This window comes from Pan troglodytes, chromosome 18 (assembly GCF_028858775.2).
Source record: "Pan troglodytes isolate AG18354 chromosome 18, NHGRI_mPanTro3-v2.0_pri, whole genome shotgun sequence".
In the NCBI taxonomy this organism is placed as follows: Eukaryota; Metazoa; Chordata; class Mammalia; order Primates; family Hominidae; genus Pan; species Pan troglodytes.
In genome coordinates this window covers 79,524,334-79,550,108 of record NC_072416.2, presented here as the reverse complement: position 1 = coordinate 79,550,108, position 25,775 = coordinate 79,524,334, and the positions used below count along the sequence as shown (strand labels likewise).

Genomic DNA, 25,775 nt, shown 5'->3' with positions numbered 1-25,775 from the left:
AAATCAGAAACAATTAGAATGCCTTCCCCATCAAATTATTTTATTAGGTTAATTAAACAGCTTAAAGATGATTCCTTTTGTGTGGTACCCTTCTAGAAAATATTTCAAGTTTTTAAGTGAACTTCCAATACATAAAACAAAATTACTTTAGCATACACAAATTTCAGATCAAAATACAACACTCTGTTTCTGTTTTCTTACAGTTATAAAATCCAGTCAATACAAACTACATAAAAAAGATAAAACACTTTCACTGATCCTTGGTACAAGAGAACAGCATGATGGCAAAATGTTCCCCAAGCACAGGTCCTGGGTTCGTGAGAAGGGACCAACCCCACAATATACCGAAGCATGTAAACAAAGTGCGTGCTACTTAATTTAGGTTAACAAATCCTTTTTGCATCAGTATTACTTGTAAACCATAAAGCAACTTTTAAAAAGAAAGGTTATTAATTAAAAATTACTTCTGACTGCTAAATTTCTTATCAGCAAGTGAACAGAAAATTATTCCACAAAACAAACTAGTACCTTTGGACCACAGGATGTGAGACGTGACATTTCAATGAAATCAACTTAGCACGACTTCTCTACTATCCTACTGAACTTGGGAGTACAATTTTACAAGTTGCAGCCTTCTAGCACTTCCAATATTTTGAACTTTCTAAACCTGCCTATTTAGCTATGATTTTCATTGCAAATCCCTGTTTTTCAGTAGTAGGACTTTATTAAAGATAGGATAATATCACACACAATACAATCTTAACTGAATATGTGTCTAAGCAGACCTACTTGGAATTCTACTAGATAATAAAGTTGCAGGATTTAAAAGAAATAGTATTCTGCAGGTCCCATGTCAGAAAACACAGATATGTTCAACAGATTTGTGTTGAACAGGATGAGTTTTGGTGTGGTATTTATATGGTATTCGTGGCATTTTCCTTATAGTATTCAAAGCATCAAAATGACAAATCAAGACTGTTAAAAACCAGTCTTGGACAAGGGTGACAGTCACATACTCGAGTGTCCAGCACAACACTGGCATGAGCCAACAGGAGCCACGCCGGCCACCTGCTGGGCCAGGGACCACTGCGAACAGCAGCCCTGAATTTGGGAGGGTCAAATCGAATTTATAAATCTTGTTTTCAGGAATTTCCTTGATAGTTCTCTTTCATGGCAGAAGACCTATACCCGTGATGGAAAACAAAAGAATGTACACATTTCTAGTGTGTCATGAATGGGTCTCACTCACAGATAGGTACAGACATCACTGTCACTGCTAACACACAATGAAGTCTGCCTACGCCTACCTGAGGAGCATCTGCGATACCTTTTCTGATGAGGACAGGACTGTGCGGAGGTGGGCAGAGCAGGGGGTGCTTTTGTCAGCTCTGCTGGTCACTTCCAGGCTGCTGGTACACACCCCAACAGCGGCTGCAAAGATTGTTCAAAACTTCTGCTGAGGCCACAATGATTACTGGATGGTTGTCACAATTCACAAAAGGTATGATACAAAAAACAAAGGGTATCACCATTATGTCGCCGGCGAACTGAAGGGGTACAAGACCGAGGAACCAAACACAAGCTGAATTCAAAACGAAAAGAACCCCAGTGGCAGAAAAAGCCACGAATTATTTAATGAAGCAAGTTGTGCTAATAAACAGCCTGTGCTTTTCTTAACGAAAGGCCACTTGATACATTTCCCAACACACAATTTTTATTCAGATTATCTTTGTTTTCATGGAGAGCTTGAATTTTGAGGTACGATCTAGGAAAAAGATGTTATCACCCACACAAATGGAAGGCTTACTTCTTTATTTCTTAAGCTGATGATACCCTTTTGCCCGCCCCATGTACCAGATCCTACATGATTTTTTAAAATAAAACATAAGTCAATTTCAATGAGCATATGCTAGACTAACAATAAATTTATTTTTTGAAGTTTCTTTTGAAGCACAAATTCCTTTTAAAAAAAATATGAAAAGGTGGTCTCTCCTGTAAACAAGCAGTTCTAGTTTCCGATCCCACCACGATTTGGAACACAGTGTGTTTTTAAGTCAGAGCTGAAGAAGAAAGAAGGAAACAAGGGCTGCGCTCCGCTCTGGCGAATGCGAGCTGCAAAGGGACAGAGGAGGACCCACACGGAGGCTCCCCACCCGGCTCTGCGGACGGACATGGCAGAGGGCCTGTCACACAAGAGGCCACCGGGCCGAGCACGTCTGGGAGCGCGGGGCTGCACTGGGTGCTGAGGTAGTGAGCGGGGCCTGTGCCTGCCTGCCCTCCCGGCTTGGAGGGGAGCCCTGAGGGCCTCTGGGGCTGGCCTGGAAGGTGTCATTCTAGCCTACAGGTGCCTAAGGCGCTGGGATGTGTCCTTGGCGGTGCCTCAGAAGGCACCTGGGTCCAAGTTCTGACCTGGAGCCTTGGGGACAGATCTGACTCTCACAGCCAGGGCCAGCTGGTTGTGGAAAGTGCTAGTATGAAGGTCTGCTCAGGGATCTCTGAGGCTCATGCTCTGGCCATTATGTGGTCTGAAGAACCAGAAGGGCTATTCTCCTCGCCCCCAACAACCCGCCCCAACTGCACCTTTCTTTTCCTTTTTATTTTGGATACATAATTCAAGCAGTAAAAAAACCAGGCTGGAAGAGGGGTGGGACAGAGGAGCAGAGGGCAGGGTGGGAAAGCTATCCCAAGAAGAGTGAGTAAAAACAACGACTCCGAACATGGCCAAAATACCCTTCCTCCTCCTTGACGGCAATCCCTAAGCTGGCAGAGAAAGATGAGCCGACTGCGAAGTGCCTGTTTTCTCAGAGATTCCACCTAGCAGTGTCCATGGGGAGCCACAGTGGAACGTGGAGAGAACAATCAATGCTGGTTCAAACGAAAGGTTATTCACCAGTGAAAGAAACGGGGAGAAGACACAGCTGGCTAGCTCTGAAGACATGGTGTGCATCCCAGCCTATAAATCTCTAATGATGTTGATCCTGTGTTTCCCCTATTTCTGAGCAGACCTTTTTTTTAAATTTTTAATTTTTTTGTGAGACAGAGTCCCCCTCTGTCGCCCAGGCTGGAGTATAGCGGCACAATCCTGGCTCACTACAACCTCCGCCTCCTGGGGTCAAGTGATTCTCCTCCCTCAACCTCCCGAGTAGCTGGGATTACAGGGGCCCACCAACACACTCGGCTAATTTTTGTATTTTTAGTAGAGACGGGGTTTCACCATGTTGGCCAGGCTAGTCTTGAACTCCTGACCTCAAGTGATCCACCTGCCTTTGCCTCCCAAAGTGCTGGGATTACAGGCGTGAGCCACTGCACCCGGCCTGAGCAGATCAAAAACAAGGCAAGAGGGGTCAGGACACACAGGCAGAGGCTCGTTCCCTCTCCCTCCAGAGCTGAGAATAAAACTGCAGTAGACTTTCACCAGGGAGGAGGACAAGACAAAACCATGACAACAATCAGGTCCCTTGGTGACGACGTGCCCCATCAGCAAGGCTACCCACCTAGAGAGTGGGAAGGTTGCCGTGCCAACCTCCCCTAGGGCAGGAGAAACAACTGGCATATGTTCAAATGATCAATATCCCACCCCCCGCAACAAAACTTTTTTCTGAAATTTCATATAGCAACGTGCTTTCTTGAACCGAGATGTAAGACTTTACATTTAGCCATTACACTGTGAAGAGTACTGCAGATCTAACATCCAACACATCTTGCCCAGCACTCTTCTTTGCCTTCTATATTCTTATTCAAGTTATGGATACAAATGTCAAACAGGATGCTGCTAGAGTAGCTCACCTTAAGTGATCTTGCCAAAGATCCGTTCTTGCCAACACTGTCTGAACCTGGCTATTCAACCGACTTCTCGGTCCTTTGTTAAATCCTACTTCTACTTCCCTTTCTTTCTTTTCTTTTGAGATGGAGTTTAGCCCTTGTTGCCCAGGCTGGAGTGCAACGGCACCATCTCGGCTCACCGCAACCTCCGCCTCCTGAGTTCAAGAGATTCTCCTGCCTCAGCCTCCCGAGTAGCTGGGATTACAGACATGTGCCACCATGCCCGGCTAATTTTGTATTTTTAGTAGAGACGGGGTTTCTCCACGTTGGTCAGGCTGGTCTCAAACTCCCGACCTCAGGTGATCTGCCCGCCTTGGCCTCCCAAAGTCCTGGGATTACAGGCGTGAGCCACCGCGCCCGGCTGTTCTACTTCCTTTTCACATTCAGAGATCAAGAATGACTTTATCAAATGTCTTATTGAAATCAAGACAAGCTGAGCACATCATATACTCCTACCTCTGCCAGTCTCATAACCTAACCAGGAAAAGAAGTGTATGATACGATAGAAGGATTAAGTAGTTCACTGTTTGTACCACTTTGTTAAATAACCTTCTTTATGCAAAGGTACAAAAGTTCCACACACACAGACACATGCACGAACACACATGCACGTACACACAAGTACTTGTAACACATATTTGTTTGAAGTTTCATGTAACATCCAAGTTAAGAAAGCACAGTTAGGTCTACTGATCTAAAACAGAGATCTAGGAATTAGCTCGTTTCTTTGACCAATACAGATTACTACCTTTGCTATTTCAATGAAAAAAAGGAAAATTCAACTTTAGTAAAGAGTTTTAAGTATTATTAGAGAATTTCACTGGGCAAATTCTAAACAGAGGGTTATTTATAACAAACGCTAAGTATTCTAAACACATATTTGGGGCTGTTTCAGCTCTCTAGAATTGTGTTGAATTTAAATATTAGAGATGTAGATGGAGAGAGGTGAAATGGGGCTAGAAAGTAAATCACTTTCTGGCTGGATGCTCACACCTGTAATCCCAGCACTTTGGGAGGTTGAGGCAGGCGGATTGCCTGAGCTCAGGAGCTCGAGACCAGCCTGGGCAATATGGTGAAACCACACCTGTTCTAAAAATACAAAAAATTAGCTGGGCATACTGGTGTGCACTTGTAGTCCCAGCTACTCGGCAGGCCAAGGCAGAAGGATCCCTTGAGCCTGGGAGATGGCGCCACTGCACTCCAGCCTGAGTGACGGAGCGAGACTCCATCTCAAAAAAAAAAAAAAAAAGTATTTTATGAACACCAACTTCTAATACATTTACTTGTATATCATGTGGCAGCAGACGTGAGAATGTGGAAAGCTATAAGGCCTGGGACATTCAGTGCAGGCAGCCTTGGCCTCATCCACAGGGCCTCCCACCACCCCATGCTGAGAGGTGACATAATCATGGTGGCAGCAACAGTGGTCACTGCACACAAGGCACTCTCCCAGCTGCTTACAGTCATCACCCAGTTAATCCTCACAACAACCCGCAGAGGTGAGTCCTCCTGCTATTCTTCTTCCACATAAGAAACGGAGCCTTGGGAGCCTTAAGAGCTTCCCAAGTCACAGAGTAGTAAGTGTGGCAGAAGCCCCCAAGCCCAGATGCACCTGCCACCAAGGCCTATGCTCTCAACCACTGGGTTTGTAAGGAAAGCATATAAAGATGATTGCCTGAAAATAATTAAAATAACAAAGTTTGGGGTTTAAGTTAAAGGAATAAGCCTTTGTTCTCATGGAAATCACTTCCAGGAAATGTCTCATGTCCTGAGCTAAGTCAGTCTCATGTCCTGAGCTAAGTCAACAGGGTGCTAACAGATTGTCATTGGAGGAGAAGCTTTGTCATTCTACTATTGAAAGCAAGCCCTTTACTCTGAAAAGCACAAGCATAAAAATTAAATCTTATTAATACATAAGGACAGTTAAACTTGGCTATACTTGGTACAACTTAAGCACCAGAGTTTACCTGGTGCTTAAGTTATACCAAATATGCCAGGCTTTTAGAAATGGGCATAACTCTTTTGGCCACGGCAACACTGAACTCCTCCATTTAAGTAGAATGTGTGCAACTGTGCCCTGAAACTGGGCCATTATTACAAGATCTCCCAGGAGGAAGAGTCTTGCCTACAACCGGTGAGCCTCCTCATCTTCTTCCTCCTGACTTGGTGACCAGGCAAGCTGACAGACACTAGGGAGGATGGAGGCGACCACGTGTGGAGTGCAGAAGGCGAACACCGGAGGAAGGTGAGGGATGTTCCACAGACACATGGAACAAATCACATCATTCATGATTTTCAGTATCATCCAACTCTATATAGTTCTGCCAACCTCAACTCTGCACTGAGGAAACACTTTAAGTGAGGAGGATCTTAGCAATGAGTAGATTTTCATCAAAATTAAAGATTTCTGGGAAACAATAGCACCTTATAGGAAATGAAAAAAATAGTATCCTCAAGCACCCAAATCCCAAATACTGGGTCAGATGACAGATAGACACATTTTCTTGTCTGATGCTAACAAGAATGGAAATCGAGCCCCCTGTTTTACACAGCAGTGGCGTTTAAATAGACTACTTTTCTGCATTATGAAAACAGCCTTTTAAAGACTCTTTAAAGTTCAAGTTGAGTTTCAAGTAATCAATTTGCAGCAACTCTAGGAGAATTATTATTCCTCCTGGTTGTAAGTGCTTTTTTTTTTCTTTTTTTTTCTTTTTTTTAAGTAGTAAAATGGAAAACAGGCCTTAGAGAATTGTATTCCTCAAGGCCTCTGACTGCCTGCTTCCAAGCTTTTGTTAAAGAACAGAATGTGTTGAATTCTTCTCAATTGGCAGGGGATCAAGCACAACACTACATAATGAGGTAGCTGAGAACAGAGTTTTTCCTATAAACACAAAGAACAACTGAATAAGTGCATGTAATTCTCATCCAATTAAACAGGAAACATGATAAAGCAAGTTAGTACAGTTGTATTTAAACCAAGTTGACTGGTATAACTTGAAAAAATTTAACCCAAGTTTCTAAGGTATGCCTTATTCATAACTGATGAGTAAAAACAATAAAAATAAGGTACCCAAACCTACTACTTGTAATGAAATGCTAAAAATAAGATCCTAATAAATATAATTCACCAACCAGAAGACAGATGAACCTCCATTTGGGATGTGAATGATTTGAAATGGCCGTTCATTTACGTGGATCCTATTCAGTGTCTACTCGTTCACTTCATCTTAAGGCCGTGTGTCCCCCGGACTCTGTGCGTTGCCATCCTTTTCCACCTGTTCCTTCTCTAACTCATATCACGAGTGTACAATTTCTGGTTTTCTTTCAATGTGTGCACAGAAGGAAGCTCAACAACTTTGTTGAGCCAGGAAGAAATTATTATCAACATTTATAATCAGGCCAAATTTCAGCTGAGTAGTGACTTTAAAAGAATTAGTTTTAATCTCAAAATAAAAAAAAAAAAACAGAGGCCAGGCGAGGTGGCTCACTCCTGTAATCCAGCACTCTGGGAGGCTGAGGCGGGCGGATCACGAAGTTTAGGAGATCGAGACCATGCTGGCTAACATGGTGAAACCCCGTCTCTACTAAAAACACAAAAAATTCGCCGAGTGTGGTAATAAGCACCTGTAATCCCAGGTACTGGGGAGGCTGAGGCAGGATGATTGCTTGAATCCAGGAGGCGTAGGTTGCAGTGAGCCGAGATCGCACCACTGCACTCCAGCCTAGGCGACAGAGCGAGACTCCGTCTCAAAAAAAAAAAAAAAAAAAAGAGAGGGCAACAGTCATTTCTGACTAAATAATTATATAATGTAGTTTTATTTATTAGATGTTTAATTTCATGAAAAGGGGAAGGGGTTTAAAAATCCAATCACTTAGAGAATTTCAATGACAGAACTGAAAAAGAACAAACTTTCTACTGAGCGTGGTGGCTCATGCCTGTACTCCCAGCTGGGTCTCCACATCTGAGGCCAGGAGTTTAAGATCAGCCTGGGCAACAGAGCAAAACCCAGTTTCTAAAAGAAATTTTAAAAAATAAGATAAAATAAAAAAGAACAAACTTTCCTAAACTGTATACATTAGACCAAACCATTTGGAAGTATGATTTAATTCCTCAGATGTCACATAAATGGAACTATCACAATGAGACAATATTGAAATATGTTTAAAATGGAAATAATAATAGGGTTCCTTCTGAAAAACACAAAACTTTAGCAAGTTTTACCAGCTAACTTGCAAAAAATATAGAAAATGCCTAGCAGTCAATACCACTGAGACTTAACTGCCAGCAGGCATGACAGACACTCAATCCAAGTCTGTGTTATCAAATATGGGCAAATGGGCCCCTTCTCATCCTTATACTATGAATTTCTGTAATTTCTCAAAACTACAGACAGAGTAAAGAGTATTTCAAGAATTATTAAAAGCTATCAAAATACTTTCCTCAACATTCTAAGACATAGTTTATTTTCCCTTACTAATTACATGGAGTAAGACAGGGACGTATACATGAAGCCCTTTGAAATAAAAAAAAACAGTTTCTCTTTCAAAGAAACTTTCTTCCGTTCTTACGACCTTAGTAAATAAATTCTTAACCTTCCTATAGCTAACTAACAAAGAAAATCAAAGATCTTTCAGCTTATGCCTGTGCAACTAGCAAAGGACATGTTTGCGAGCGTAAATTGTATTAATACTAAAAATGATTGTTCTATTATTAAAAATACTTGTATGCCTAGAAAAATCAAGTTCCAGCCTCACTGGCTGACTGGTGAGCTGATAATCCAAAGACCTGGCTTCTGCTTTTGGTTCTTGCTCCTCCCTAAAGTGAGAAATGAAGCCGTATCTATCAGGCCTCCAAGATTACCCTGGTACAATGGGGAGAGTGCCCTGCCTATTCCAGAGGTGTGAGGATCAAAGGGGTATGTCCTGGAAAGATTTTGACACCCATATAAAAAGCAGTCAATAAAGCCCAATACTAAACATGATCAACATTATAAGCTGTGCTGAGTCTATAGAGGGTCTCACAGACCCATATAGAGGGTACAATCAGAAGACTGTACATCATGTACATCAGGCACTTGGCATTGTTTATGCTATACTAGTTTCAGCTCCATATAGGAGGCCGGCCCATGCTAGTTTCAGCTCCGTATAGGAGGCCAGCCCATATGGGTACAAAGTTTCTCACTGAAAACCCAGTAAAATCAGTCACTCTTGGAGTGCCCTTTTCAACAGAAGAACATTACTTTGATCACAAGAATCTTATATTTATTTGTCAAATGTGTATTGCCTACCTACTCTGTGCAAGCACTGAGACTGGCAGATGACAAAGACGGGGCCCTTGCCCGTTCCATAGTGGGTTTATGACCTTGAGTAGGAGAGTGGTGTGATCTCTGCCTCACTGTTCAGCTCCCAGGATGGCAAGCACGGTTCCTAGTGGGTGCTCATCAGACATGTGTTGGCTGACCCAAGGCGGGTTTTGCTACACTCAGCTGCTCTCTTCTCGCTGACTTCCTGGACTCCAGTGCTCAGTGAGCAGCCAGTGGAAAAGGGCCGCCTCACCTTTCCCTTCCACCAGGTGTTTTTAACGGGGTTCCGGCATCTTTAAATTGATACAGTCAAAGCGCCACCTCATTCTTCCCCCATTTAACCAAAGGTCTTCATCTGACCACGGGAGGCCTCTTGAATCATGAACGCCAACATTCTGGAAGGGGATACTGCGGTGTTTCTAGCACTCCTTGGAAGGTTTTTGGAATCCCTGGTTTGGTACACTGAGGTAGGAATGTACCAAAGGGAACTCTAATGGACCACAGCAGCTAAGACATTTCTCTAGAAATGAAACTTAACTACCCATGAGTAACTTAGGTGCCATAGCAAAGCCAGTCCTCTCTTTACCACGTTTGTACAAAGAATGTATTTCCTATGCGTTGACTAGGGAATCCCCCCAACTCATTAATTATAAAAATGACACTTCCAAACCATCAATGAAGGAAGTGTCATCATTAAAGTGGTAGTGCAATATAACAAAGTGTTTACAAACAAAACACCATCCAACATACCCCCAAATGCTCCTTTTTGGTTGTTATACAGTTTGAAAAAAGCCTACAGTTAGCTATCAATTCCTTACAGCAATGAAGTACTAAGCTAAACAATGCATTTAGAAATTTCTTAGGCCAAATCCTGACAGTATACCAACTACGAGTTGGTAAACACTGTTTTTAATCCTGCTGAAGAAGAGAAACGCGAACACCAAGTAAAACTTATTATAAACTACAAATATTTCAATATTTACACTCAATATGAGTTCGACACAGTAGTATAAACTGAAGGTCAACAGGCTCAAGAATTTATCTGAAGCACCAGGAGACAGTAATATATGTAGTTTAGAACTACAATTCAAAAAGTAAACACAAATACATTTATCAGGTCAAATAGCATCACACACACACGTACAACTCACTCATTCATCTCTCACACTTTTTCTATTCACAGGATATAAGCACTATCAAAAACAAAACAAAAAACACTTTAAATAAACACTTAAATCTTTGAAAAATCTAAATTTGGATATGCTAAACAAAGAAACAAACTACCTATTTTAGACTGCAGCCTAGGAGAGGTTCTTTAAATATTTACTTATTCTAACCTGAGACAACTTTCCTTCTGAAAATAAATTGCACTTCCCCCAAAGATATTTGTATTTAAAATTTAAGACCTATCCTGAGCCACCAATTCCAACACACACCTGGTAAAAGTGCCTTATCAAGAAAGAAGTATCAAAAAGTTATCAAGAAATGATGTTTCAAGGCATAAGTGGAATGTTAAAACACAAACCTGCATGAAATGAGTCAAAATTTATTTTACAATACTGAAATAACTGTAATTTACAAAAGAGTCATGATTAATGTTGGAGCATAGTAAAATTAAATACATCCCTATACTTCAACACAATATTTTAATATTTATATATAGTAAAATAACAGTTTGGCACTTAGCAGCTTTGTTGGTTATTGCATCCCATATTATGTGGCAAATTTACTTTATAAAACATTATCTAATTTCTGCAGTTATAGAGTCAGTGAACTGAAATTAAAAAAAAAACAACACTATTTTTATAAAATGAATTTACCAAGTCATGCAGGTACTGATAATATTGCAAGAGGAACACATTCATTCACTCCTAAATAATGAACTGTCTCCTTGGAGAGGCCTGGTGTAGACTGGAAAAAAAACTTTAAATGTCAGAAATTAAAAAAGGAGAATTGCTGACGATCGTGGCTTTAACTGGATGTCAGTTACTGTTTTAATGTTCCCCAATTACAGCTGCTGAATGCCAAGGTACTGTTCTGTACAGGACATTTCACCAAAGCAAATTTAGTTTTTCAGCTATTTCCTTCCTCTAAAACTAATATCTAGTTGTAAAAAGAAAAATCTTCCTTTCTTTGCAGAGGCCACATAGTTTGCTTTCATTAAAAAGATCTCCACACTGTCACTACGAAAATGTGCAGACAACAGCTGACTGGTACACAAAACAATTCTGAATTTGGTTTTGACTGACATATTAAACATGATTGAATTACATGACTGTGCGGCACATCTGGCCTGGTGCCTCTGGCATATAAGATAAAAACCTTACACCTTCTCTTATCAGGTATCTTCTGGCTAAAATGGAGAGTTAATGTACCACACTCAACACTCTCTAGAACCCCATAGGCATAGCATCTTTCAGCAACTTTTGACGCATTGTACTGACTTCCAGCAGGTATAAGAAAAAAAATCACAGGTCACCCTTTTTTATGTCTATGGGTGGGAGAACATAAGTGATGTTTTTCATATGCATGTTAATTGCATATAAACGTTCCATACAGGAAGTTTCTAGAAGAAATTCCTGTTCTCGACTTAAAACCAAAGGATACCTTTATACATGTGTTAATAAGACAAAATGCTGCTTCTTACAGCCATATTCCAAAAGGAAAAAAAAACCTTTTTTCTTTTAGAAAACAATTAAAAATGAAGTACTGTATATTAAATTGATTAGAAATTTGACATTGCATAAAATTCAATTTAGGAAGGAATCAAGCACTTTGAAGTCCCCCATTTCACACTAGGGTGGTGTAATTCAAGTGGAAAACAAAATATCTTACAAGATCCGTTCCACGAACGAAAGACATTTTTCCCCCAATGAGAAGTGGGGTAAAGTGGGTTGAGGTGAGAATTAGAGATAGGAAAGGAGGGAAGGAGGAAAAGATTAATTTGCTCTACTATGAACAGAATGAAATTAAGTTGAGGTAGTTTATTCTACCAGCCAAACTTTACTCGTAACATAATTTGTCTAAAACTCTCACTAGTGAATGCCACTGGGAAACTTCTATTACAAAGACTAGATTCTTAACACAGATTCGCATTCTAAGACAAGTTTTCAAACCCTAAACAGTAGTAAACAAGACTTTGTGTGCTTTCAGACAGGTTATATGAAAAAGTTTCTGATCCCTATATATTTTGTCTGGATAGCTTTTTTGTTTTTGTTTTTTTAGCCACAGCAGACCTTTATTATTTGTCTGACTCAGGTCTTTCTTTTATAAAATCTCCTACTCACTAATATCCTCATACTTAGAAAATGGTTTTGCTCATTGAGAAGGCAGAATGGCACTGCAGGAGACCCTTCCCGGCTCCACAGGTACTACCCCAGAAAGGATGCGTGACGTGTCTTGATCTAAGTCAACAATGAAGCGAGCAACTTCTTTCAGTTCACATGAGGGCTGCAACCTGACTCATCAATTTACTGAATCTTTACATTACTAAGATAAAGTTACAAAAGAGCAATTTTATCTTCATTTCAATTCATCATGATACAGTTTTAAAAAGATTCTTAGGACAGAGTACTAGGAATAAATGGAGACTAACTGGCATACAGTCCAATCTAACATTTTAGGCACAAACCTTAATTTGTTGGGCAGGGTTAGGCATAATATATCCTTCCAAGTGCAGTGGAAAAGCAGTCTTGGCATGTTTGGATATGTTGATTTGCATATACGGATTGTGTTTGTTACCAAAGCTACGTATTTGAATACAGCAGTCAGACATGAGTTCCCTTCAGGGAAAATGCACCTTAGTATTTTAACTTTGATATTTTACATGATACCAATTCCCACTCCCTTTTCCTTTTGATATTTACTAGCCTCCATCGTCTACAGTCACATTTAACTGGAGGAACTCACTCCTCCCAGGTAGTTTTTCAACAGTTACGTGTTCTCCCAAACAAGAGCTAAAGCTCAAGTTTGTCAGCATCATAAAACCACCAAAGAGTTACCATACCAAAGCCCAGCACAGAGTGAGTTTCAGCTGCCATCTCTGCTCTCCCTTTCGTAGCTATGTTATGGTGCTCTTGGGTCAGGATCTCGCACTCTGCTCTGCTTCCTCCTCAAGGGGAATGAACACGAATACGGAATAAGCCTTGCTGAAGCTGCAGGCGGAAAAGCTTGCAATTCGCAATGCGTAAGGCTGCACACCCTGTACGGCGAAGGTCGGATGGAAGGAGTGGTTTAGTGTGGTGCCAGGTTCCTGTGCTTCTTTTAAACTCACGCACGTAGTCGTAATTGGTACCTAAGCCACAGAAATAAGCAAGGGTGAGAAAATGTACCCAGAATCACCAGGAAACAGTTCCAAGAAAATCACTGTAACACTCTTACCTGTATCAAGATCTCCAATAACATAAATACTGGCTCCTATAGGTACAGCTCCATAAACAAAAGAGGAACTGGCGGGGATGCATAAATTCTGGTCGTTAAGATAGATCCACCTGAAAACAAAGCCCATGCACAAAATTAAGGAAATCAAAAGGATGACAACAACATCTAGGAAGACTGACACAGCAAGCTTGTTGAGTCACCAGCAGTATCAGGCAATGTGCCAACCTCGACCCCACGTTCCACTGCCAGGTAACCACCGACATGCTGCCAGTCGCTACAGATAGGAGTTTTGTCTGTGCTAGAATGAAACATGTATTGAGTCATAAACAGCATGTGCTTTCCAACCTGCTTCTGCTCAGCACAAGGTTTCTGAGATTCATCCACACTGTTGTTTGCATCTGTCATTCATTTCTGTTTATTTCTAAGCAGTACTCCATCATACGGATGTACCAGAATTTGTTGGTTTTTCAGACAGAGCCTCCCGAGTGCAGTGGCGCAATTATGGTTCACTGCAGCCTCAACCTACCAGTTCAGGTGATCCTCCCACCCCAGCCTTCCAAGTAGCTGAGATTACAGGTGTGCACCACCACATTCAGCTAATTCCTGTGCGTGTGTATGCGTGTGCATATATATATACACATATACACATATGTATATACACACATATATACACACATACACACATATATGTATGTATATATACATATACATACATATATACATATACATACATATATACATATATACACACATACACATATACACACATACATGTATATATGTGTGTATATACATATACACATATATGTATATACACACACATATACACACACACACACACACGTACGTATAAAGATGGGATATTGCCATGTTGCCCAGGCTGGTCTTGAGCTCCTGGGCTCAGGTGATCTGCCCACCTCAGCATCCTAAAATGCTGTATTACAGGCATAAGCCACAGAGTCCAGCCCCAGAATTTGTTATTCATTCACCTGTTGACGTTCCAGTTTTTGGCTGTTATGAATAAGGCTGTCAGGAACATTAGAGAGCAAGTCTTTTCTGCGGACTTATGAAATTGCTGGGCTATATGGTAAGGTTATTGTTTACTGGAAAAAAAAAAGTGCCCCACTGCTTTCCAAAGCGTTGTGCCATAATTTTGCACTCCAATTAGCAATGCATGAGAATTCCAACTGCTCAGTATCACTGTGAGATCTGAGTATTATATTTTTAATTTTGGCTACTTTAATGGCATATACTTCCCTGAAGACCAATGATGTTGAGCATCTTTGCCTGAGCTTATTGGTCATTTTATGGAATTTTTTTTTTTTTTTTTTTGAGACAGGGTCTTACTCTGTCACTCATCCAGGCTGGAGTGCAGTGGTGCAATCACAGCTCACTGCAGTCTCAACCTCTTGGACTCTAGCGATCCTCTCACCCCACCCTCCCAAATAGTTGGCACCACAGGTGCACACCACCACACCCAGCTAATGAATTTTTTTTTTTTCCATAGAGATGAGGTCTCACCATGCTACCCAGGCTGATCTCAGGTTCCAGGGCTCAAGTGATCCTTCTGTCTTGGCCTCCTAAAGTACTGGGATTGCAGGTGTGAGCCACCATACCCAGCCCCATTTTATGTTCTTTTATAAAATGTCTGTTTAAAGGTTTGCTCACTTTAAAACTGGGGGCCAGGTGTGGTGGCTCAAGTCTGCAATCCCAATACTTTGGGAGGTTGAGGCAGGTGAATCACTTGAGCCCAGGAGTTCAAGACCAGCTGGGCAACATGGCGAAATCTTGTCTTTACAAAAAATACAAAAATTAGCCAAATGTGGTGGCATCTGTCCCAGCTACTCAGGCTGAGGTGGGAGGATTGCTTGAGTCAAGGAGGTCAAGGCTGCAGTGAGTTGAGATCACGCCACTGCACTTCAGCCTGGGCAAAAGTGAGACCCTGTCTCAAAAAAAAAAAAAAAAAAAGATAAATTAAAAAAAAAAAAAGGACGTAGCAAGACTGTCTCTAAATTTTTTTTTTAATTGGGTTTACTGTCTTCTTCTTATTCAATTGTCAGATTCTTTATATCCTGTGGATACAGATACTTTGCTAGATAAATGTATTATGAATATTTTTTCCCAGCATGTAGGTGGCCTTTTCATTTTCCTAATGGACTCTTTTGAAGAACAGAAGTTTTTAATTTTGATGAATTCCAATATATCCTTTTCTTCTTTTACAGTCACAGTTTCTGTGTCATTCTAAAAAATCTTTGCCTACCCCAATACGAAGATTTTTCTCCTATGCTCTCTTCTGGAACTTTTACAGTTTTATCTTTTACATTTAGGTCTATGATACAATTCAAGTCAATTTTTTGGGTCTGACATGAATCACAGTTCACTTTCTTCCATACAGATAGCTAGCTGTTCTAGCACCATTTGCTAAAGGCTTTTCTTTCCCCCACTAAATTGCCTTGGCACCTCTGTTGAAAATCAATTTAATAACCACTAAAAGGATTTGAGGCTCTAGGAAGAAGTGGTTGATCCCAGAGCTGAGGCAGAGAAAATACAAGAGGGGCCTGGGGCATCCTGTCATGCCAGATAGGAAGTGCTTAAAAAAGGATGGGGGTGTGTCAAAGGACATGGAAGCCACAGTGAAGCAGCTACTGACAGCCGAGGCTGGAACTATGTGAGCAAGAAAATCAATAATGATGGTGCTGGATTTATAACTCAGGAAATAAAATAAATATCCATGAATCCATATACTATAAATAATTGGAAAACACTAACAGGAAAAAGGGACAGGTTTCCTTTACCGAAAAATTCCAATTAATAAATGCAGAAGGAATGACGGAAACAAAATCATCATCAGGCAAACACCACAGTAATGACTTCTGCAGGCTAGGTCTACCAGTGGATGCTCAAATGAGTGCTTGAGAGTTTCAGGAGAAAATCGTTTTGCAAATTCTCGAATGATCTCCACAAAGGTATTTATTAATTACAACAAGAAAATCAGTTACCTTTCCAGTGGAGAAATCTAACAGATACCACCTTAACCAAGTCATCAAGGTTAATGTCACCAGCAATAAGGCACATCAACGTGTTCTCCCTGATATGATGCAGAGAAGTGTGTAATATGACTTCTGTGGTATTGCCAAACTGCATAACCTCAGTCTAATTGCAAGAAATCATTAGATCAATACAAATTAAGAGATCCTACAAAAAAATAACGAACCAATAACCTTCAAGAGGATGAAGGTCCTCTTGAAGAGAGTCAAGGAAAGAATGAACCACCTGCTGAGTGCAGTGGCTCACACCTGTAATCCCAGCACTTTAGGAGGCCCAGGCGGGTGGATCACGAGGTCAAAAGATCAAGACCATCCTGGCCAACATGGTGAAACCTCGTCTCTACTAAAGATACAAAAATTAGCTGGGCATGGTGGCACGTGCCTGTAGTCCCAGCTACTTGGGAGGCTGAGGCAGGAGAATCACTTGAACCCAGGAGGCGGTGGTTGCAGTGAGCTGAGATCGCGCCATTGCACTCCAGCCTGCTGACAGAGCAAGACTCTGTCTCAAAAAAAAAGAATGAAGAACTATCACAGATTAAAGGAGTCTAAGCAAACACAGTATCTGAATGCAAGGTAGAATCCTGGATTGGATCTGGAAACTGAGAAAAAAGACATTAGAGTAAAAGCTGGTGAAACTCCAGTAAGTCTGTAGTTTACTTAATAATTTTGGACAACATAAATATCCTGGTTTTGATGCTTGTACTACAGTCACGTAAGATGTTAACACTAGGAGAAGCTGATTGAATGGCTTATGGAAATAGGAACTCTTTAACTATTTCTGCAACTTTTCTACAAGTCTACAACTACCTGAGCGCTCTGGAAACTGAAGAAAAGCAGGTAGAGTCTGGAAAGAAATGGAAAGTTAATTGAGCAAGCAACCCATATGGACTAAGTTTCCTGTTTCTCGGTAGCTTTCTCTGAAGGCAGCCTCACGGGGGCAGCTCTGGGTAGCTAAACCCCTAAAGAAAATATGGCCATCTTTCTGGCTACAGGACTCAGCAATCAGGAAAAGGGGTCTTGGGGCAACCAGGATCTCCACAGTGTGGTGGAGAACCTGAGAAAGAAGAGAGGTAGAGAAGCACCCCTCAATTTGTGCGCATCCACTCATCTCAAGTCTTCAACTAACCCTGGAACCATGTATGCTTATGACCGAGGCTTCGAGAACTGGACTGAGATTTCAGCTGCCACCCATGGCAGGTGGCACAGCCTGCAATTTAAGTCTAACCAAGTCAATTGCTGACTAAAACTCAGAGCAACACTCTAAAGCAATATAAGAAAATTCAAAGCTTCAACAACATAATAGTAACCACATCCAGGATTCACTCCAGAATTCCTCAACAAAAGAAGAGCCAGAAAAATGAGAACCCATTTCTCAAGGGAGCAAACAATCAATAGACGCCAACTCTTGAGATGACTCAGATACTGGAATTAACAGGCAAGGACTTGAACACAACTACCACAGTGATGCTCAGTAAGGGAAAGGAAAATATGCTTGTGATGGAAAGATAGGAAATTTCAGCATAGAAAATTTAAAAACCTAAAAACAAAGTACACAAACATTTTAGAATTACTTACATAAATAAATAACATAAATTTGAAATAAAAAATTCACTGGATGGAGATAACAAAAGAAAGCAGCAGCAAACAAGACAGAGCAACAGAAACCATCCAATCTGAAGAAGGAAAAATGATACTGCAGACTGAATGGTCATGAAAATAAAACATATCAGCATGTCCAGCTAGAGTGGTGCTCTGTGGAAAGTTGAAGGCTTTCACTGTGTGCCTTAGAAAAGCAAAAGATCTACCATAAGTAATCTAGAATTCTACCTGAAGAAGCTAGAAAAGAGTAAAAGAAACCCAAAGTAAGTAAAAGGATGGAAGTAATATAGATGAGCGTAGGAATCAATGAAACAGAAAACACTATGGAGAAATGAAGCCAGTGTAGAAGCTGGTCTTTTGTTCACAGAGTGTGCAGACTGGCAAGGCCGGGGGCCAAAGGGCCACTCTGCCGCTGTCGGCTGCCTTCCTCTCACTCCTCCTGTTCTTGCTCCTACCAGCATGCAGGAGACCAGGGGTGCACACTCTCCAGCTTGTTTCTCTGGCCCCTGGCACCCTGGTGCTCTGCTCTCCAGTGGCCTCAGCACACACACTTCCAATGGCATGAATCTTAGCCCTGTGGGGTGGGGAAAATACTTCCTAATTTGTTCCTTCCTTGGGTGTTTTCCCTCTGCCCTAAAGGTACCAGCTGTGCTTCCTACATTAGCTATTTCTACAGTTTTCAGAGTCCTCTTTTCCCACTTTTAGCAGCTGTCTCTTACTAGTGGTAATTACATATATTACATTTTCCCTGTTCAAATGACTGGTGTGGTTTTTGCCTCTTGACTGGACCATGACTGAAATAGATGTGGTTGGGGGTGGGGTTCATCTCTTATCCTCTAGTTCACACGTCTTACTAAGGCATCTGAAAGTACCTGTTTCTTCCTAACCATAAGATACAAACAGCACAATGTGGTCAGTGGGGTAGACCAATGAGATGTTTTGTGGAACATCATGATGATTAAAATCTCTGTGGACATTATGGGCTAATACACTGCCGACATTAGCCCATTATATATTAGTTGACACAGCCCTGAGGCAAGGCTGTGGAGGCATACTGTTGCCCCCGACAAGTAAAAGCAAACTGCTTCTGGTGACCCTTGCAAATTGGTATGAAGAAAATACATTAGCTATGTCAATGGCTGCCATACTAAGGCTGGGAACTGTGCCTCATAAAGATACAACATTTGTGTGAGGATATTACGTCTGGGAAAGAATCTGGGATCAGTATGATCACCTGATTAAGTTTATGAAAACTTTCTCTGTGTGCATTAAAAAAGCAAAAGATCGGCTGGGCGCGGTGGCTCATGCCTGTAATCCCAGCACTTTGGGAGGCCGAGGCGGGCAGATCACGAGGTCAGGAGATCGAGACCACGGTGAAACCCTGTCTCTACTAAAAATACAAAAAATTAGCTGGGCGCGGTGGCGGGCGCCTGTAGTCCCAGCTACTCAGGAGGCTGAGGCAGGAGAATGGTGTGAACCCGGAAGGTGGAGCTTGCAGTGAGCCGAGCCACTGCACTCCAGCCTGGGCAACAGAGCGAGACTCTGTCTCAAAAAAAAGCAAAAGATCTACCATGAGTAATCTAGAATTCTACCTAAAGAAGCTAGAAAAGAGTAAAAGAAACCCAAAGTAAAAGGAAAACCTAAAAACAAGCTACACAAACATTTAAAAATTGATAACATAATGTTTGAAATGAAAATTTTCCAAGATTTTCCGAGATCCATTTTACTTTTCTACTTTTTCTAGGTGAATTAAGTGAGGATGCGATAGGCATCGCCTCTCCTGCATTTTCTAGTCTTTGATGGTGGCATAATTTTTGCAGATTCACCCAGGATGCAGTATTGCTTCTGTTTTTCTATTTTGGTAGGGAAGCAAAGTTCCAGGGACTTCCACTTAGCCCTTGTTGTCATGGTGGCCCCCAATCCATGTGTCAGAGAACCAGTATGGTGATTTTGCCAGTTGTCAAGTATGTCTATTCTAGTTATATATTCAGGAATCAAAAGAGGAAACTGACAGATCTCAACTTCAAAGAACAGTTAATATAACTTATATACTGTAAAAAATTAAAGTAGAGGGGCATCTAGGCTAAGCGAATGCATGGAGGCAGTAAAACACAAGAGGGTTTAAAAAGTGAGCTGGAGTATACGACATGTGAAAGAAAGATGCTAAAAAAGGGTGAAACTTTTTCTTAACCTCAAATCATGGAGAACCCTGAGGAGGTGGCTAAGAACTATTACCTTTGTTTAGTAAGCAATGGGAAACAGTCAAGAATTTTAAGAAGGGCAATCAAAAACTCTGAGCAAAAAGGCGTGTGCCACTATGCCTGGCTAATTTTTGTCAGGTTCATCTTTCAAAACCACAAATAAGTAACTGCACTGGCAAGGCTGGCCAGAGGCTAATGACACTACACAGATGCAGGAATAACTGTGAGGGTAGCAGCGGGACAGGGAAGGTGGGAAATGTGAAAAATGCTACCAAGATTTAAAAAAGGACCAGACCTGGCAACTGATGAGTTGCAAAGTACAAGACAGAATTCAAGATGACTCCCTTTTCTGAGACAGGGTCTTGCTCTGGCACTCAGGTTGGAGTGTAGTGGCACGATCATGGTCTACTGCAGCTTCCACCACTTCCCAGGCTCAAGTGATCCTTCTGCCTCAACCTTCCAAGTAGCTGGGACCACAGGCGTGGACTACCATGTTCAGCTCACTTTTGAATTTTTTCAAAATTCATAGAGACAAGGTCTCACTATGTTACTCAGGGTTGTCTTGAACTCCTGGGCTCAAGGGATCCTACCACCTGGGTCTCGCAGAGTTCTGGGATTATAGGTGTCGGCCACTGTGCCCAGCCAAGATGACCCTTTTTTGAACATGGATGACTGGGAGGATAGTACTGTTACTAACAGAATAGGGACACAAGGAACAGAAATAGAGAAACCGTCATTCTGGGTATATGAAGCTGTTGCTCTGGCTTGGTAATACTTTATGGCAATTTCTTTGCTTTCCTTTCAAGCAGTTTTGCTTTTATTCAGAAAAACAGAAAAGAATAAGATATGGCTTTTTTCCCAGAAAGTTTTAACCTAAAAATAGGGAACAAAGACAGGAAAGACAAGAGATTACTTAAAAACAATCGACATGGTCTCCAATCGAATATGGACTGCTCATCCGGCAACTACAGTTTCCACACTATGCCAATATAACACATTTGCGTCTGATCTTTTAAGAAATAAACTACTCCTACATGTTATTTTGTTCTATCGATAGTTATAGGAAAGCCTATATTTTTAAGTCAATCTAGCGTGGTAGTTGAAAAGGTGGACTCTGGGGCCAGAACGCCTGAGTTCAGATCCCACCTCAGCTCCTTGCTCCTTGTGTGTCTGTGGGCACACCGCTCACCCTTTCCTCATATGGAAAACAGGAATAGTAACAGTACCTACATGCACTTCAGAGTGCTGTTTTGAAGATTAAATACATGGCATTTGGTGTTATATGTGTGTTTAATGTTATCTAAACATGTTAGAATCTTATATTGGTAAGATAAATTAACAGCTTTCTTCATTCTATTTACAAACATCAGAGAGCTTAGAAATAAGGAACTGAATATACATGAATTTTATTTGGAAGTGCTTTTATTTATTTAGAGACAGGGTCTCGCTTTGTTGCCCAGGCTGGAGTGCAGTGACACAATCTCGGCTCACTGCACCCTCCACCTCCTGGGTTCAACCAATTCTCATGCCTCAGCCTTCTGAGCAGCCAGGACTACAGACGCGTGCCACTATGCCTGGCTAATTTTTTTTTTTTGTACTTTTAGTAGAGACAGGGTTTCACCATGTTGGCCAGGCTGGTTTTGAACTCCTGGCCTCAAGTGATCTGCCTGCGTCGGCCTCCCAAAGTGTTGGGATTATAGCCTGGAGCCAGTGCACCTGGCGAGAAGTGCTTTTAAACAGCAAAGAAGGAACAACAGTCTTACGTTTAATTATTATGAACTTAAAGCAAGTGATAGTTATATTAAAAGCTTATCCACTACAAATATGTAACAACCTGATAGGCCAGGTGCGGTGGCTCATGCCTGTAATCCCAGCACTTTGAGAGGCTGAGGCGGGCGTATCATTAGGTCAGGAGTTCGAGACCAACCTGGAAAACATACTGAAACCTTGTCTCTACTAAAAATACAAAAATTAGCCAGGCATGGTGGCATGCGCCTGTAGTCCCAGCTACTTGGGAGGCCAAGGTGGAAGAATTGCTTGAACCCGGGAGGCAGATGGTGCAGTAAGCCGAGATCACACCACTGCACTCTAGCCCGGGCGACAGAGCGAGACTGTCCCCCCCAAAAAAAGAAAAAAAAAATGACTTCATCTCTTGGGCAATCAGCCCTCCCAGTCATGTATCAAGGAAGGAAAAATGTAGAGAAGTCTGAAAATCTGCCCCAACCACAGCAAGTATCCTCTAAACTGCTCTCTAATAAATTTTCCTAAGATAGTCTATTCCTGTAATTGGAAAAAAAGGCTATGCAAATACCCTAAATTTAAAATACATGTTAGGCAGCATTTACGTGCATTTGCAGCATCTTTGTAACTGCTCACTGTGTGCCCTAATCTAAAACAGCATGAAATTAAACATTATGTTATGGCACCCTCTTCTGGTAACACGACTGAACTACTCTAATAAAATTACGTTTAGCATAGCAATTTCCCTTCAGGATTTAAACATATTACTGCAATAAAAATACTCCTCAGTGGTTACAACAATAAAATGTGTGAGGAAAGAGAGAAGACATCGAGAAGGATGTTATCTACCCTACAAGACATACGTGGCACTTGTCAGAGGTTTTAAGAATCTCAGAAATCAAGCCTCAGCCACTTAATCAACATTTTACTAAGCATCTGATACAGACAGGTAGGATGCTGGAAGCCAGGATACAGAGCTGACGAAGGTGGACCTTGCCCTGAAGTTGCTTGCAGTTAACAGCTACAACCCCAGAGACTTGTCTGGAGTGCATGGAATCATAGATGAAGGGATGAAAAATCAGACTAGGAGGCATGAGAAGGCTTTCTCTAGGTTTTGATAACTAAGCAGTTTTGAAAAAGGCCAAGCTAACTGGATGGACAGCGGGAAGGGAGCTTTTAGGCAAGTAGCAGCAATACGAACACAGAGCTGAGACAACCACACATGTTTGCAGGGGAAAGTGGCTCGGTATAAAGTATCTGGGTCAGTAGCAGAAAAAGCAAAGGCCATATCACAAAAGGCTATATATGCTAAGTTAAGGAGTTTATTTATTTTTCTTTGGAGAACAGGGTCTTGTTATGTGGCCCAGGCAAATCTCTAACTCCTGGGCTCAAGCAATCTTCAGTTTCTACCTCCCTAAATGTTGAGATTACAGGTGTGAGCCACCATGCCCAACAAGTTAAGGAGTTTTAAACTTTTTCCTAAAAGCTATAGGGAGCCAATAAATGATTTTAAGCAACTAAGTGTCAAGATCTGATCTACATATTAGAGATATTTTCTATTTAGAGACATTTTAAGTTACTAGCACTTGTGAAGTCACTGAATAAATATCTAGTATGCATGAGATGTATCTCCTAAATCCATAATTTAATAAAGTGACTGAAAACAAAACTAAACAAAGCTAAAATACGACTGAAAGCACAAAGAAAAAGTTGCAGTAGCTACGTGAAACCATTCTTAGTTACCTTTTAAACTCATCATGGTAGAACTCGGACTTGCAAGTTACCATCTCGCTACCCTGGGCGTCCTCACGACTTCGGACTCCCCCAAACACATACAGCTCCATAGCAACTCCACAGGCCACCGCTCCAAACCTGAAAGGCCACACACAGCGTATCAGGCACAAGCTGTACAACGCGAGATCTCACTCCCGCGTTCATCTTATGCTGGTTTAACTCTGCAGCATTACTACGTGGGCCTTCCTTTCTCAGGAAATGCCAAGTCAAAGAAAAGGTTACTCTGAAAGAAAAGAACAAAAGCCAGGCAGGGTAAGGGGCTCCAGACCCAGTGAACAGCAAGGGAATCTACAAAGCCCACCCCACAGCCACGTACCTCCTCTCTTTTAGTGGACATATGGCAGTCCACTGCTGGGTCCTGGGATCATAACACTCCACAGACTCAAAAAGCTTTCCATAGGAGCCTCCACCCATGGCGTAGATTTTCTTTTTCATAGCTGCATAGCAGCCGATCTGAAAGCAGAGAACAATGGTGGGGGAGAGGCAACATTTCTCATTCAGGTCAGGTGAATAGATATTAACCTGTCCGGGGCATACTTAAAGACATTTAGGAAGGGGTTTGATTTCTAACTGTAAAACGATGGTGCTTTTCAGTATTACAACACCGGACTTTAAAATGAGAAGAGCAAAGTAAGACACATATTGTTAATCTTCAGAAAAGGAGCTCTTACTCCAACTGATACTATTTCACTAAGTGAAAGAAGTTCAAAAGCCTCATTTTTATTTATTTATTTATTAGAGACAGGGTCTCGTTCAGTTGCCTTGGCTGGAGTGCAGTGGTGCCATCATAGTTCACTGCAGCTTCAAACTCCTGGGCTCAACAGATCCTTCCGCCTCAGCCTCCTGGGTAGCTGGGACTACAGGTGCACACCACTGTGCCTGTAAACTTTTCTGTAGAGATGGGGGATCGCTTCAGCCTAAGAGTTCAAGACCAGCCGAGGCAACATAGTGAAACCCTATCTCCACTTAAAAAAACAAAAATTAGCTGGGTGTGGTGGTGCACACCTGTAGTCCCAGCTATTCAGTAGGCTGAGGTGGGAGGATTGCTTGAGGCAGAAAGAGGTTGCAATGAGCCAAGATGGCGCCACCGCACTCTAATCTGGGCAACAGAGTAAGACCCTCTCTCAAGAACAAAAGGAAAGAGAGAGAGAGAGAGAGAGAGTAAGAGAGGGAAAAACAGAAAGAAAATAGGTTGGGAAGATGTGGCTGCTGCACCATTTGCGCACTCAAATGTGGAGCTTGACACACAGCGGTGCTCCACAGGGCCCACAAGCAGGATAAACTCTCACACACGCTCACTTTCCTATTTTGGTGTGTGGCTGATGACAGTGAAGACAAACTACCGATAAAGACAGAGTTCTATAAAGTTAATTCTTTTAACACCATCAGTTATATTAAAGGTTTATTCAGGATATGAAGACACATTAAGTTTAAAATCCAATGTGTACACAAACTAGTTATCACAAAATGCAGTCCTCACCTTTCTGACCATGGTCAAATCAGGTTGCTTTGTCCAGGTTTTAGAATAAATATCGTAACACTCCATGGAAATCAGCTCCTTTTCACCATCCTCTCCTCCCAAAATGTACAGCATCCCATCTATCTCCACAATTCCGAAGTTATGTCTTGCCTGAAATTACATTAGCGATCCCTGAACACACAAGGCCAATGATCATATTGAAAGCTGATATTCATATACTTAATAAAAATTAGAGAAACATAAAGATGGCAACAATAGACACTGGGGACTCCTAGAGCCAGGAGACAGGGAGGGGAGCAAGGGCTGAAACACTAACTATTGGGTACGACGCTCAGGACCTGGGAGACTGGATTAATCTCACTGCAAACCTCAGCATTATGCAATATACACACGTAACAAACCTGCACAT

At 41.6% G+C, this 25,775-nt stretch overlaps 1 protein-coding gene across 4 annotated transcripts in view; it reads right to left on the bottom strand.

Moving 5' to 3' along the window:
* Positions 1–19: 19 nt before the first annotated feature.
* The window catches only part of GAN (gigaxonin), a 74,003-nt gene continuing 48,247 nt past the window's right edge, over positions 20–25,775 (bottom strand). For 2 of the 4 annotated variants that reach the window (XM_016930234.4, XM_054668491.2), the window contains 5 exons: positions 25,367–25,516; positions 24,203–24,339; positions 23,836–23,964; positions 13,506–13,615; positions 20–13,419 (listed from right to left, as the gene is read on the bottom strand). In XM_016930234.4, coding sequence (XP_016785723.1) covers positions 13,238–13,419; positions 13,506–13,615; positions 23,836–23,964; positions 24,203–24,339; positions 25,367–25,516 — 708 coding nt within the window. In that variant the 3' untranslated portion in view covers positions 20–13,237. Of the gene's footprint in view, positions 13,420–13,505; positions 13,616–23,835; positions 24,110–24,202; positions 24,340–25,366; positions 25,517–25,775 lie in introns of all 4 variants that reach the window. The other 2 variants (XR_010152650.1, XM_063797863.1) reach the window with 2 other exon arrangements.